This window comes from Ochotona curzoniae, unplaced genomic scaffold (genome assembly GCF_017591425.1).
Source record: "Ochotona curzoniae isolate NIBS_2020 unplaced genomic scaffold, NIBS_Ocur_1.0 contig_1302, whole genome shotgun sequence".
NCBI lineage: Eukaryota > Metazoa > Chordata > Mammalia > Lagomorpha > Ochotonidae > Ochotona > Ochotona curzoniae.
The window spans coordinates 6608034-6624529 of NW_024465035.1; the positions used below are offsets into that span (position 1 = coordinate 6608034).

Sequence of the window (16496 nt, forward strand, 5' to 3'; positions counted from 1 at the left end):
GCAGGTATAACAGAAGTAAAGTTTTAAAAGTGATTTTCAATCTGCTAAATGAGAAAATTCTATTTTCCTGTCCACTTCACTAATAAAGCTAGCTCTTATTGTATCTAAAATTTTCACCAATACAATTTGTTTCCTTTACATTGAGGTTCACCTGTGGATTACACTGATAGCCACAGAAATAAAAAGTTATAATATTAGTTACTGAGCTGTCTTAAAAAGAAATTAAAACAATCAGGGCCTGGCGCAAGGGCTTAGTGGCTAAATCCTTGCCTTGCATGCACCGGATCCCATGTGGGTGCTGGTTCCTTCCTGGCTGCTCCACTTCCCATCCAGCTCCTTGCTTGAGGCCTGGCAAAGCAGCAGAGGACGGCTCAAGGCCATGGGACCCTACGCTCACATGGGAGACCTGGAAGAAGCTCTTGTCTCCTGGCTTCGGATCAGCTCAGCTTCAGCAATTGCAGCCACTGGGCGGAATGAACCAGTGGACAGATCTGTCTGTCTGTCTCTCTCTCTTTCTCTTTGTAAATCTGCCTTTTCAATAAAAATAAATATTTTTTTAAAAAGACATTTAACAATGCATACTTCTAGCTGTTGAGGACATAAGGTATTTCATATCAAAGATTAGGCTTACTAAGAGCTCTCCTTATCACTCCACCAAACGCCGTCTTTAGGCGATGTAAAGTAGATTATACTGCACCCTGCTCTTAAAGTGAGCAAATCACCAAGTTCCTTGTACATGTTAGCAAAACACTCCTTTAGAGGAAATAAAGTATTGGAGTGAAGAAGAGAGACGTTTTTAGCTCTTAGAATGAGAGAAGGCTTCCTGGCATGGAAGGATAGATTCACAAAACCTGCTGGCTCAGTCTAGCTGTACCGTGTTACCCTTCAGGAGTTTCAGACTTCAGTTAGAAACAGTCACCAATAACCTTAACCTAGAAGGGTTTCATGAAATTTTAAATAAAATGCTTCATGATCCATTGCCAATTTGCTTGACTTAGGACATACTACTAAATATAATTTCAATTTTTTAGGCTTGCATATATTTTAGCACACAGAAGAAATCCAGACAACATGAAATTAGATGTTGAATACATTTTAACGATTTCCACAAGGGTTTTTCAATTCTTAGAATAGTCTTGCTATTCAAAAAGAAAGTGCCATGATTTTGATCATCAAAGTAATAGTTGCATAGTAAAAACTATGGAAAAGCAAACTTAGAAAGGAAGGAAGATAGATCACTCAACCAAAAAACAAAGAATGCAAAAGAGGGAATGAATGGGAGGTAGAAATTTAAAAAATATAATATACATTACTGTGGTAGTCTTTCTACTTCTGCTGGCTTCCTTAGGATAAAGTCGGTAAGAAGTAGAATCAAGGGGTGTTGAAGGAGGAAGAGATATAGGAATTAAAAACCAAAGTATATGTCACTGTGGTCATCTTTTTGCTTGTTTCTGATTGCTTCCTTAGGACAGTCTTTAGATGTAGAATTTCTGGGTGACCGGGTACAGGCATCTGCGCAACTGTCTTATTCCCTCCCGCAGGAATCCTCACTGTAGCACAGAAAACCAGCACCTCACACATCCCAATCTATATGTGGCGAACACAAAAATCTTTTCAAATGGTTTAAATGCTACTAGAGATTGAATTCCAACATTTGGCATTTTATTCAGTCGGTTGTTCACTTTGTTTTAATGAATCATCTCCTCTTCCCCAATGATGTGTTACAGTTCATCGCCAATTAAATACTAACCCTTTGTCATTTTTTGTTATAAATATTTCCCATGTATATCATCTGTCTTTTAATTTTGATTATGACATCTTATTTCATAGTGAAATTATAAACTTCAAAATAGTCAGTGCAATAATTCATGTTTCATGATTTCATGCCTGGGAAGCTTTTCCTTACACTGACATTAAGAACACAGCTTCCTTTGTTTTCTGTTAATTCTCACCTACCTGACACTAGTTTCAATTCCTGACATGAAGAATAAGTATTTTTCTAAAAAAGAATTAGACTAATGTATTGAACAATCATCCTTCATTCAATAAATTGAATGTTTTCAGTAAGTTGAATAGTCTATCTCTTCCCAAGTGGTTTGAGAAGCCCTCTTTACTATAAATTGGACATAAAGTTACATCTTTTCCTAGGTTTTTGCTGATAGCTCACTTTTGCATTATTTGCATATTTTTATGCTTTATTTATTTATTTGAAAGGTAGAGCTACAGAAAGGGAAGAAGGGAAGGAAAGGGGAAAGAGAGGGAGGGAAATAATGATGGTCAGAGAGGAGGAAGTTATGGGAGCGATCTTCCATAAACTGGCTCACACCCCAGTGGCCCAGGAACCAGGAGCTAGGGACTCGAGCCAGTCCTCCCATGTAGTTGGCAGAGTTTAAGCACTTGCACATCTCTCACTGTCTTCCCAGGTACATCACCAGGGAGCTGGATTCGAAGTGGGGCAGCTGCAACTCAAGCTGGCACTCCCAAATGGGATGCTGGAATTGCATGTAGTCATTTGCTGATAATACAAATCATAATCCCGGTTTGTACATTCTTTCTTTGGGATTAAAAAAAAAATGTTTTATTTATTTATTTGAGAGACAGAGTTACAAACCATCACGATGGCTGAGTGGCTCAAACCTCCCCTGGTACAACCAGGATCCCATGTGGGTGCTGGTTCATGTCCTGGCTGCTCCACTTCCCATTCAGCTAACTGCTTGTGGCCCAGGAAAGTAAAAGATAATGGCCCAAAGCCTTGGACCACTGCAACCATGTGGGAGACCTGGAAGAAGCTCCTGCCTTTGAATCAACTCGGCTATGGCCATTGGGTCCACTTGGGGAGTGAACTAGCAGACGGACGGTCTTTCTGTATCTCCTTATCTATGCAAATTTGCCTTTCCAATAAACAAAAAATTAAATCTTAAAAAAAAAAAAAGGGTTAGAGAGAGAGGTCTTCCATCCACTGTCTCCATGCCCAAAGCCAGGAGCTTCTCTTTGGTCACTCACCAGCTGCAGGGGCCCAAGGCTTTGGGCCATCCTCTGCTGCTTTTCCTGATCCAGGAAACTAGATTCCAAGTGGAACAAGCAGGGACTTGAACTGGCACCATATATGATCCGTGGTCACTCTACCTACTATGCTACAGGGCCAACTATTTTTCTTAAGACCTGCACCATTATAACTACTGACCTTTAAAATATTCTAATCTTTCACTCTATTTTTCCAAATTACCTGGCCAATTACTCTTTCAAAATTTTTCTTTCAACATTTCTTTCAAACATTTTTCTTTCAAAATTGTTTATGCTTTACACGAAAGGCAAAGAGACAGAGGAAGACAGGGAGGGAAAGTAGAAACAAAGGAATCAGATAAAGATCTTCCCTCTGCTGAATTATAATGAAATACAGGCAAAAACCAGATTGGTTGGGCCTAATGCTGGGAGCTGAGACCTCCACTCAGGTCTCCGACACGAAGGGCAGGGGCACGAACATTCCAGCTAGCATTGCTTCCTCCCTGAGTGAGCTTCACCGGGAAGCTGGAATCGGTGGCAGAGTTGGAACTTGAACCCAGGCCATCCGATACAGGATGCGGGCATTCCAGGCAGCATTTTAATTTCTAAAGCAAAGGCCAATCCTCTGTCTATTATAGCTTGATTTTTTTCTTCCACTTATACTTAACTATCATTTAGTTATATAAAACACCATAGAAAACACTTTTACATATTAGTGGTATCACATTAATATTAACTTGAGAAGAAGAGGCACTTTAAGTATACTAGATTTTCCAATCCAATAATTTGTAGAACTACATAGTTATTATTAAACTAACGAGCTTGTCAGTTTATTTTTAGGATTGTTTTTATTCTTTGTGGTTAGTGGGGACCCCTTTTCTGGGAATCTCCCCTCCCACATATTTTCTTACTAATTATCACTGGTTTAGTAAAGAATAGTTGCTAAATGTATCTCTCATCTTTTAATATACTATTCCCTCCAGCTTCTGTGATGTTATTCTGTCCACAGAGACTCCGTCTGTTCAAGCATCATTTATCGTTCATTTAGTGCAAAAATTATTAAATTACCGCATGTACTATGGGTACAAAAGTGAGTAAGGTGGGCAAGTTCCTCACCTTGATGCAATGAACTGTGTACAGAAGGAGACACAATGAAGTAAGCACCGACATAACTACACAACAAGCAGGTGCCAGCACAGCAGCTAAGAAACATGGGTTGTCTACACGCCATGCCAGAGCGCCTGGGTTGAAGTCCTGACTTGGTACCTGCCTCCAGCCCCAGGCTGATGTGCACTCTGGGGGGTGGCAGGCAAAGGCCCCGATGCTTGGGCTGCTGGCACTCACCTGGGAAGCTCAGATGGAGTTCCAGGCTCTCAGTTTTGACTCGGTTTAACCCTGTTACTGCAAAAATTTCGGGAGCGGGCCACTGGATAGAAAATCTCTCTCTCTCCTCTGCCTTTACAAATAAATTTTAAAAATAAAAAAAAGAAATGACTATATAATTATAAATTAAGGTAAGCAGTATGTGTGTGAGCGTATAAGGATCTGCATCTGTATGGACACTGGTACAGAGGGCTCTCTATCCATTGGCTCCGTCTGTATTTGTAGATTCAACCAACTGTGGATTAAACATATTCATGAGAAATAACTGAATCTGTACTAAATATGCAGATTTTTTCCTTATTATTTCTTATATACCATAGTGTAACAACTGCTTACATTTCATCAGGAGTTAATTTAAAGTATAGGAGAATGTACACAGGCCTAATGCTATGTACTATACCAATCAAAGGACTTCAGCATCTGCAGATTTTGCTAACATAGTAGGCCCTAGACCCAAACCCCAGGGACACTAAGTGGCTGCTAACACACACCCAGATCCTGCTGCACGCCCAGCAAAGAAGACTACAGGTCACTACACTACAGGTCAACTCAGAGGCCTAGTGTCTGCAACTTGATGTATCAACAGATTGAAAAAATTACCCTGCAATCTGAAAAGAAGAGGACCAACACTAATTCATATTTCAAGTCAATAAACTGCAGTGTTATTTTTGCAGGATAGATTCTCTGAATACTGTTAAGATAATGATTTATAAGTTCTGCATAAACTAGAACTATATTCCCAAATATGTGTTAGAGATCATTGGTGCTGCTCTGCATTTTGAGTACTAATACATGATTAATAAGTGTAAGTGGCAAATATGTAGACAAAAGAGAGAAATATCCAGGAAGAAAAAAATATGAATATGCTGTACATTTGAAAAAACACAATAAAGACATCTGTATTCTCAATATATTCTTGGTCCTCAGAATTTGTATTTTGCGTTCAAGTGTGACAGCATTCTGTTTTCCTAACCTTTATCCCTGCAAGATACTTCGAGTCACGACACTCTAAATTCATGCCAGTAGAAAATAAAGGTAACAAACTTTTCTTCATCAGCAGCCTGTAGGCTCACAAAATTGAACCTGTTCTTTTATCTGCCTGTGTTCATTTAGCTCACCAAGCAGTCTTTATTAAAGCCGAGACATCAGGCAGTCAAAGTTCATTAATACCATTTATATAATCTCTGCAGTTTCAATTAACTCAGCAAGACACTCTACTACATGATAACAGTCTCATTAATTCAATAAAATCCCATAACTATTAACAATATGGTCGATGTTAAACGGGGTGTCACCTAGTACAAAATAATAGCTTTAACAGCTTGTGAGGAAACTCAAGTTTTTTTTCTTAAATTTGATCTGGCTAAATATTCAATCCTTCTACAATAAAGTATTAGCTCTCTGTAAGGAATCTGAAGAATTTTAAATGTGTACACGGAGAAATTCTTTTTAAGTGACACTTAACAGCAAGCTCAGTTGTTACTTAATAATCGATGGACTTAGTCTAAAGTATCCAAAGTCGAATTGTCCATATTTCCATTTAGTCTCCCACGCAAGTGGAGTGGGCCTCACACATCACAAATGGTGGGTCACATGCAGCAGCAATGTCTCGTGAACTTGTTGCCGCTGTTGGCAGACTTTACTGCAGTAAAATAGGAAAATAGATGTGTAACACGGGATAATTTCATACCTTCTTGCTTCACTGTTACCAAATCTTTTACTTTGAGGTATTTTCAAATGTTTAAAAGAGTACAGAGCACAATTAGCAGACAGCTTTAGAATAAATGACAACTCATTGTGAAAAGAGTAGAAAAAACATTCTAGATCCTTCACAAAGATCCCAAGATACTACAAACTAATGCTGCTGCCGACCCTCACTCTGTGCCAACCCCCACTCTGTGCCGACCCCCACACCGTGCCGACCCCTACACCGTGCCGACCCCTACACCGTGCCGACCCCCACACCGTGCCGACCCCTACACTGCGTCGGGAGCATCCATGGACAGTCTGGGCTGAGGCCGTTCTGAACACCACTTTGGGTTTTGTTACAAAGACACCTGCAGCAGCCTCTGCTTAGGCTTGTCTACCTTTTCTCCTTATGAACTTTAGAGCTTGCACATAGCTTGTGGATAACACCATTTTGTTTACAAAGGACTCTCCTATGTGAAATGAAACAAAATGCATTCTACATTGTTTCTAGTATTTGTACATATTTTTAGTTTTCATTTGTGTCTTTACTCCATCTGGAGTTTTTCACCAATAAAGACATAACTCAAACCTTACCTATCAGCTATAATTACAACATTCTTAGTAGTTTACTAAGATCCCATGCATAAGAACTTATTCTCACTTTGCTCTAATGAAATGTTGATTTACATAAAACCTCCATTACTTGGAACCAAACATTTTTTATAGATGTTTTAATATCTTCTTTTACCAACCTTTCCTTTCCTGAATTCAGTGAAAAATGAACATACTTAATAATTACACTAAAACTGGACCTGGTACGACAGCCTAGTAGCTAGAGTCCTTGCCTTGCCAGCACCGGGATCTCATATGGACGTAGTTTATGTCCTGGCTGCTCCACTTCCTTTCCATCTCTCTGTTTGTGGCCTGGGAAAGCAGTAGAAGATAGCCCCAAACCGTGGGACCCTGCATCCACATGGGAGCCCCAGAAGAAGCTCCTGGCTCCTGGCTTCAGATCAGCTCAGCTTGGTCTGCTGAGCTGAGCCACTTGGGGAGTGAACCCGAGGATGGAAGATCTTTCTGTCTCTCCTTCTCTCTGTATATCAGACTTTCCAATAAAAAATAAATCTTTAAAAAATGATTACAACAGAATTAACAATGACCACAACCACCAATATGAATCTTTGGTGAGCTTTATATATTCTTAACCTAAGAATACTGATATTGTCCTCACTTTACACAAACTGAGTAAGTAAAAGCATACAAGTCTAATACTTACTCATAAAAAGACTATTAACGAAGCTAAGTAAATTTCTTAATATACAACTGGTAAATGGAGGAGCTGAGATTCTAATAAAGCTATGTGATTATGGATCCAGTGCTTTTAATCACTAAGCTCCATTACAATTGTCAAATAACTATAAAGGTTTGAGGCACTTAATTTAAAATAACTGGTTTAGCTTTCTATCTCAATAAAACAAAACAGGAAGAACAACAACAATAACAAACAACAAAAATCCCACCTACCCTAATTAAATTATCACTGAAATGATAATATACTTACATATTAATTTGGAAAGCAAAAATATTTTTAAAATTTTCAATCTAAAATATGCTATAATTTATCTGTTTATTCAAGTTCTACTTCATAGCTCTTAAAATATTTATATGGTTTTGGTTGTCATTTAATAGGATATACTTTTTCATTTTCAATCCTAAAAAGCTACTGTTTAGCATGTAATTAAAATAAAGACATGTTGGTAATATTAAAAATAATTTCCTTTGGGTATTCTATATATACAATAATAATGACTATATTTTTCATTATAATGATAATCTGACTCAGTTTAATATCCTTACATGTGTCAAGTGTATTTCAAATTAAATACATTGCTTCTATTACAGGTATATTCTGTTACATTACACTGAATTTCTGTGATCAATTAGGTATACATAATTGCTAGATAATGTATTAATTTAGTTTAAATTGCCACAATATGTATTTGGAGAAATACATGAAAGTCTATGTATGTGTGATTGTATTGAAATATCACAGCCTTAAGTAGAAAACCTAGCCATGCCTTTATTTATCAAAAATACACACCCTTCAGTAAAAATAAAACAACTCAATAACATTAAATTTAGTCAAAGAATCCATGTATAAATTTCAAAAAATTTAAGCAAAGTTTCCAAACTTCTATTACTAGTCAGCTTTAAAGAAGAATGTGACACTTAATTTTTTTTTAATGACATGTTACATATTTATAAGCAGAGCACTTTGAAATAGTATTTAGACCCACAACTCTGAAGTTTTATTAGAGTACTGACTTTAAAGATGGTGTTTATAAACAAACTCCCAAAAGTTGAAAAGACTGAACACCGTACAGGGAAGACAATTTGCTGGAATGTCTTCTAATGGGGAAGACACACGTGTGCTTCAATGAGTTTACTCTTCTCACCAAGCAGCTGACAAGCAGCTTGTCAATTGCTTTAGCATTCTAATACAACTTCGGATACAATAAAGGCTGCATTATTGCTCTATCATTTGTCAAGCTGTATAGAAAATTTTGAGTCAATAGATGCCACCTGTAAGATATTTTCATTACCTGTTTATAAAGCAACTGCTCATTTTCTCTAGCATAACAGAAAAGAACATCTGTAAGAATTTTTCTCACATTTTCTTGTTGGAAAAACTGCATTTCAGGAAACCTGGAAAAAGAAAGCACAGTATTGAAACTGACAAGCATGGCTTTGAGAATCACTACCAAATTCTCATCTCTAAGGTTGCTGCAAGATTTAAAATGAGGCTCCACTGGCCAGACAACTTGGCACGGCTGAGAAGTGGAGAAAAAAGGAAAATCATTACAGTGCAAAGGTAAATGATAGTCAGCATGGAAACATTTCCAAATTTTCATATACTTAAAAGTCCCACATAAATGAATACTGCCATTTTTAAAGAAAATTGCAGTCCGTGTATCTCGGGGGTGGAGAGTTGTGCGGTTTTAGCTCATAAAGTTTTGATTCCTCGAAAGAGATTTTGCGAAAGTAGCAACTTTTTCAAGAAATCACTGTCATTTTTTCCTTATTGCAAATATCACAGCATCAAATATTACATATGATCACACTGTAAGCCTCAAGGCATTAAAATGTAAACTTCAAATGGAACTAAAGTTACTAAGCATTATTGAAATTCCATCAGCTGTCCTGACGTAACGTGACACAGACAAAGGATGGGGCACTTCCTGAAGAGCTCAGGTTGTTGCTCACAACATGATCATACAGCAGTGCAGAGGTCAAGGGTCAAAACCACAGCAGAGCAGGACCCGGTGCACAGGAGGGAAAGTCAGTTCAGGGTTAACCAGCTCACCAGAGTCAACCCTAGAAGGTTGGAACATCAATTTTTCGGCAAGGAATTGACATGGGACATCAATGGGGAAAGTCAAGGGATCAGAAGGAAGATGAAATCATAAATACAAATGAAGATTCCCAGCATGCAACACAGCACGGTCATTAGTAATCAGCAAGCAAAATGGATCTCTATGCAGTCATGCTATTTTAGGAACAGGACAGCTGGACGTAAGAAAAGGTGGGGAGCCCCGGGCACTAAATTTGCAGCTGGAGCACTACACAGAGACTCCACATGTTTGAACAAAGGAACAATAAAGGAGTGCTTGATAACTCAACTTGGAATAAGCGGGAGAGTAGAGTTTCTAGGAAGGACTCAGGTGACACAGTCAGAAGCCTCAACAGAAAAGCTGACATTTCAATTCAAGCTCGTGAAGCACAATTCTTCACTACGCAACCTAAGCCAGTGATGCTCAATTACTCCATCTATTAAGCAGGGAACAACAACACTGAGCTTGTTTTGAAGATGAGAGCATGTGAAAGCATTAAGGACAGTACTTGACAAATAGCTTAAGCTCAGAAATACGGGTTGTTATTAGTATCTTATAATGTTAGTTCAAATGATAAAAATAAATAGATTTAAAACTAAAACCTTTCTTAAAAATGAAAACATGAGACTGGAGTTACGTGACATTATCAAAACGGAAAAACTTTAATGAGTTTTTTAAACAGACTGACAGTGGCTATTTCTATAATAGTCATTACAATATGAAGGAAAGCTCTCCTCTATGTGGAGATCTCTGTTGTTTTATAATTCATCCTGATCTGTTGTTGGGTTCTTATGAAGTTGTTCTAGGTGATTTTATGTGTTCCCTTCCCTGCTGATTCTTTGGAAATTTTCTTTTTGTTGTTGTTAAAGATTTATTTATTTATTTGGAAATCAGAGTTACAGAGAGAGGAAAAAAGATGAGAGCTATATTCATTTCACTGGTTCACTTTCCAAATGGTCACAAAGTCAGAAGAAATGGTCCAGAGCTTCTTTTGGCTCTCCCAACTAGGTGGGCCACAGTCCACTGCTTTTCACTAGCCATTAGCAGAGAGCTGGACTGGAGATGGAGCAGACACAATCTGACCCACATCCACATGCCATGCCAGCACTGCAGGCAGTGGCTTATCCCACTATCCCACCTATCTCTCCTTAGCCATTCTGTAACTCTGCATTTCAAATAATTAAACTAAATCATAAAAGAGTCTTAACAATTTTAAAAAACCCTAAAATTATACCTACTATATGATCCAGCAATACTTCTTCAAGGTTTTTACTGAAATCAGTTTGTGGAATAGATATCTGTCTATCAATACTCACTACCCCACTGTTCACAACAGCCAACTTGTGAAATCAGCGTAGGTCCATTAAGTGGGCAAATGGATAAAGAAAATGTGTCTGTGTGTGTGTATAAAAGCGTATAGTATTGAACCTCTAAAAAAATCTATCATTTCTGACAAGATGGATGGAATTGGAGAACATTATGGTAAATAAAATAAGCCAAACACAAAGTGACAAACGATCATCTTCTTGGTAAAATGTGGAAGCTAAAACAGCGGAACTCACAGGAGAGAGGGCAGAGCGGCGGCCCGGAGCCTGGGGCGGGCACTCGGGAGCTGCCGTTTAGTGAGCACCGAGTCCCTGGCAGGCTGTTTTATTGTCTGAGCTCTACTACAGAGCACCATGACCGAGCTGATCAGTGAGTCTTATTTCAACATCACCAAGAGAATAAACCTCAAATGTTCTCATCATGAGAAAATTCAGTTGTTTGTGATGGAGAAGTTAGTTTTATTCAAGCATTATATACTGTATTCACAAATCACAACCTCACTTCATAGGTCATAAATACACATAATTATAACTTATCACTACAGTAACAAAAGAAAAATACATAAACAAAAATTAATTATACTGAAATATAATTATCATCTATCTAAAAAAAAACTGCAGGAAGAAAAAAAAACATAATAGGTATCACAAATGCTTGAGTTTTCTGTGGAAACAGATCAAAATTGGGATAATGATATAATTTTTGATAAATTTCAAACATCTTTCATCAAGAAAAACACAAACATTAATGCAAGAGACAAAATAGAACTCCAATGTATCCATTAAAGCAGCTCTACCATTAATCAACTCATGCTGTGTGTGTCCCTCCCCATTGCTGCATTAGTCTGAAACTAACTCTAGCCCTCACTTCTACCAACATCACAATTGCAGCTGTGAAATGTAGACACTTTTGAAACACATAACCGGAGTATCATTATAACACCACTAAGGAAAAAAAAAAACATTAACTTAATCAAACATCTAGACAACTTTCAAATTTCTCTAATTTGCCCCAAATTTTGATTAATTTGTTTCAGAACTAAGTGATATATGTTGACTATAATTTGTTATCACGTTTCTTGTTTGTTCTTGTAGACTTGTCCTTTCTTTCATGCAAAACGCCTTATTATTCATGCAGGAGAGCCTATTCTCTTTCAGGTCTCCTGAGTCAGTGTGAGGGAACGGTCAAGAAGTGAGGAGCACAGGGCACTGCACAGTGATTTCAGGGCCTCATCAAACAGCCACCCCGCCTCAGAGGAACGAGAGACCGAGGAGCGCACTGCTCCAGCGGAATATAAACAAAGAGAAGGCGCACAATGGCCATGGATATCGGTCAGAAAGAGTTGTATGACAACAAAGACACAAAAAGTAACATTTTCAATGCAAGAAAAGGGTTAAGAAAAGAGCAAAAATGATAAAGGGCTTTGTTACCACATTATAGTACATAATTAGGTAATTAGAAGTATTAAAACAGACAAAGCATTGGGCCCAGATGAATTACTGAAGACGTAAGTATTCAATAAGATGCCCCAGGGGAAAAAATAAAGCCCTTGGTGAGGGTTTATAACCATGCAGTAGGACAAAGGAGCACTGGAGGACTTGAACGAACAATAACTGATGCTATGCCCATATTTCAAAAACACAAAATCAAAACAAGCACTCATCCAAAATTTAAAATGAGCTGATAAAACTCCCTTGAATATTATTAAACACCAAATAACTATAATACCTCAGTGTGGGTTATTGTTTGTTGTGAAGCAAAACTGAAAAATCAAGCCAAACCATTAAGTGGGACAATGTGACACAGAACAAAAGCAGATACACCACGTTCTGTTCTCTTCCGGTGTCAGACATCCCACTCTTCCCACTCAGCCGCATCCCTCTTCTCTCCTCCCTGGGATCACAGTTGGATTTACTCCCCTGGTTACATTTCCGGTTACTTGTAGAATACCTCACTGCGACCTCAGCAACAGAATGAGAGAGGAAGTTGGGATTGATCACAAACTCCTCCTCACCCCAATCACCCAGGGAAGGAACCTGCACACTTCCTCTTTTAGCAGGTGGGATGCAAGTGACCCCAGGGAGATCTGAGAAGCTGGAGGGGACTGTGCGGAGGAAAGGTGTGTCTCAGTCTCTTCAGCGGGGGGTTGACATGTTGGGACAATCACTCTCCCTGCTACAGTGCACGGGTTCAACACCCGGCTCTGGCTCCTGGCTTCAGCTTGCTACTGGCACAGAAACCTGGAGGCAACACTGACGGCTTAAGGACCGGGTTCCTTCTCCCCACCTGGGAGACCTGATTGAGCTCCTGTCTCCTTTGGTCCCCTGTCTAAGGCTGTTTCAAGTATCAGGACAGTGTTCTCAGTGGATTGGAACACACCCTGTGGACCTGTTTAACTCTCAAATAAATAACACAAAAACAATTAAAAAAAAAAAAACACCTACAGGTTCCTCACCATACCTCCTTTCTGAGGTTAAGGCATGTAGACAAGGTGGCTTCACCTTGGCTGGCTCCCTTACCTTCCTGGATTAGTTACTCTGCATGAAGTATCTTTCCTGCAGGACACAATCACCTTCATGGTCACATCCCCATTAAGAAGAACCAATGTGGATCCTCAGCCCTACACAGGCTGTCACGTCTGCAGGTGTCTGCCTGCAATCTCGTGACACACTCATAAACTCGGATCTCCCAGCTAAGTTTCTCCCAAATCCACGATCTGAAGCAATTATGATATAATAAGCTAAACTAAACTAAAATGAAATACAATGGGACTAAATAGAAATCAGAAGGATTTTCAGTAGATTATCAGTGAAAAATTGAAGGGTAAGGAGGAGACTATTAGAGAAAGACTGCCCTGGAGCAGAAAGGGCTTAGATGAAAGTGAGGAAGACCATATGGGGGAAATGAAGGGAAATTGTCCCCTATTACACAGTTACAGAAAGTCTATCAACAGGTGTCTTCTGGTTAAACAAAAAAATAGAAAATACATCTAATGAGCTGGGAGATAACTGAGCAGAATGGTGGCGGTGCCCTCTGGCTTACTCTTGTTATTTTAGAGTAACCTGAAAGAGAAGAAACAAATCAAAAGGAAGAATTGGTAAAAACAAAAAAATTAATTAAAAAAAAATAATAAAGATGCCAGAACGTGCTGGGCTTATTCTCATTCCCAGCCTCTCTGATTAGCAGCGTTAAGGAAGTGCTTCTGTGCAAAGAGCAAATGTGGGACAGAAGAAAATGAAGACCTAAACACAAAACACAAAGGGGAGCCATAAAACTCGCTAAGATCTCCGAGCGCTTCCAGGTGATGCCTCAGAGAGCCTCTAAGTCAAGGCAAATGGCCCTACGAGTTGAGAGCCGCTGGCAGGAAGAGGTCAAGAACTGACTGGCCCCAAATGTCAAGATTACCAAACCCAGAAAACCTTGCACTGGAATAAATGAACCTAGACGGCAGAAACAAAATTGACTTTATTTAGTGTCCATCTCTTTCTGAGTAAGGTTCAAGACACAGATTCATGCATGTTTCAGTCCTTTTGCATCATAGAGTGCTTTGTACACTGAAGACACTCTGTTTCTAAATGAAAAAGGGTTCAACCTAAGCAAACAAGATTAACATAAATTACAGGGTTGTGAAAAGACCTACAGCTTAGTCAAATCACATTCTCTCTTTACTTTTGCAAAATAAAAGGTTTTAAATTAAAAGTTACCAATAACATAGTAGCTACTTGGCTACTCTGGGGGATATGATACAAAACACAACAATTCACACTTAAAGATGTGGAAGAGAACACCACATTTAACATATTTTAAAAAGACAATTGTAATTGTAAAATAGGCATGATACACTAAAAAGTTCTTGTTTTTTATGCAGTTTTTTTTATTTTCATTAGAATTTTCAACTTCTATAACAGTAGTTGGCACATACCGATTTCTTAAACAGTATTGGTTGAAGGAAGAAATCACATCTACAAACCCACAAACACAAACAAACAGCAAGAAAAAAGAAAATGAAGTCTGTCGGTCCAGGGGTTGGGAGCAGGAGGGGAAACCTGTTGCACTCTTTGATTTGTTTCTGTAATTAATAGAGAATTGCACGTAGTGTCCACAGGCAACAAAAAGGAAGAATATCGGGTTTTGAAAGTCAAAGAAAAGAAAACATGATTTTATCATGATCACCCAAAGAACAGAAACACCTCCGAGAGCCTGACGAGGAGGGTAGAAGCTGGATATCGCCAGGGGAGGCAGACCGGGATGAGGGCAGCGAGGCGGCAGTGCGGCAGGTGGCATGTCGGGCCACCTCAGCGCAAGATCTCCCTTAAGCTTCATTCTGATTTCCCAGTGCCCAGAGTCACAAACCGAGCCCTCTCCGCCACTCCTTTACTGCTGCAAGCAATCCCAAATGAAGTCGGAAAGCCAGAGAGAAGCATGGATGAATACGTCACCAGTAGGAATGCAAACCTTATTTTTGTAGTTTTTCACAACTAAGAGAGAGAGAGAGAGAGAGAGAGAGAGAGAGAGAGAGAGAGAGAGAGAGAGAGAAAGAAAAGAGAAAATCCAAGCATTTAGCACCAGAGTCCTAAAGTAGCTTCATATCAAACTCTGAGTGTTCTGGAAAGATCCCGGGACTACCAAGAAGCACCATGCCTATTGTAACATTTCAGATGGAATGTTACTTGATCATCTACCAGGTTTTGCCTTCTAACCTTCCCTTAATCATATAAACTGACAACTAACAAACTTGGCTAACTGGAAACAAAAAAGACGTCAAGAGAGAAAATTCTACAGGGAGGCAGCTCCCTGCTGGATGACAGGCACCTCCAGGCAGCCCTGCTCTCCAGTTCCAACAGCCTCAGGACGCTGACCTAACCCTCCAACTGCCTCTTGTGGAGCAAATGAACCTCTACTTCCTCTGAGATACTGAAACATTTTAAAGGTTTTAAAAATGCTCATAAATTAGAAAAAGTGTATGCTATATGTGCAAGCTTATATGGAACAGAACTGGAAAAACACACACATCTTAAATTAGGAGCAGTATAGAAAAATACGTATTGCCAAATATATAGTGCTACAATAATTATTGACAATCATTTTTTTTTTACCTTATATATCAAACAAGTAAAGATTATAGGCCATTTGACAGAGGGACTGTTTCTCATATTCCTGAAAATCTGCTTCTCCTCCTCTTTAATATTGAAGCAGCGCGCGTGCACACACACACACACACACACACACACACACACACAGGTTGGGGACGACTCTTCGAGAGCGGCTGGTGTTGTCGTTTTCGCTTTCTCGGCTGTGAACAAGTGCATATGTGAGGACTGGTCGTGCATGCACAAGCAAGTGCTCTGCCTACATTAAACGGAATCCCAACACAGCGCCGAGTGCATCCGCTCACTCCCGTGCGCCTGCAGTCCACCTCGAGGAGACTGAAAATATAAACACAAGCTGCTATTTTGGTGTGATCACACGAATATGGCAGCTTGTATTTTTTTTTTCTCTTTAACATTTTAACACTGGCCAGATTGTCTGCATTAACACACACCAAAATCAATTCTGCTCCGAAAATGCTTCTAAAATCCTCCTTCCCCGAGGAATTTGTTTTTTTATTTGAATAAAAACGGCTTGGAAGAAACTGTTTAAAAAAGACACTAACATTTAGGACGTTGTAACTTGGTGAAGGGTGACAGCCAACGGACCAAAGAA

General features: G+C 39.1%; 1 protein-coding gene across 1 annotated transcript in view; it reads right to left on the reverse strand.

The window, feature by feature from the left end:
• The window catches only part of TBC1D5 (TBC1 domain family member 5), a 354778-nt gene that overhangs the window by 142105 nt on the left and 196177 nt on the right, over window positions 1–16496 (reverse strand). Inside the window, exon 11 of the mRNA XM_040963401.1 lies at window positions 8679–8781. Within this exon, the coding sequence (XP_040819335.1) occupies window positions 8679–8781 (103 nt within the window). The remainder of the gene's footprint in view (window positions 1–8678; window positions 8782–16496) is intronic.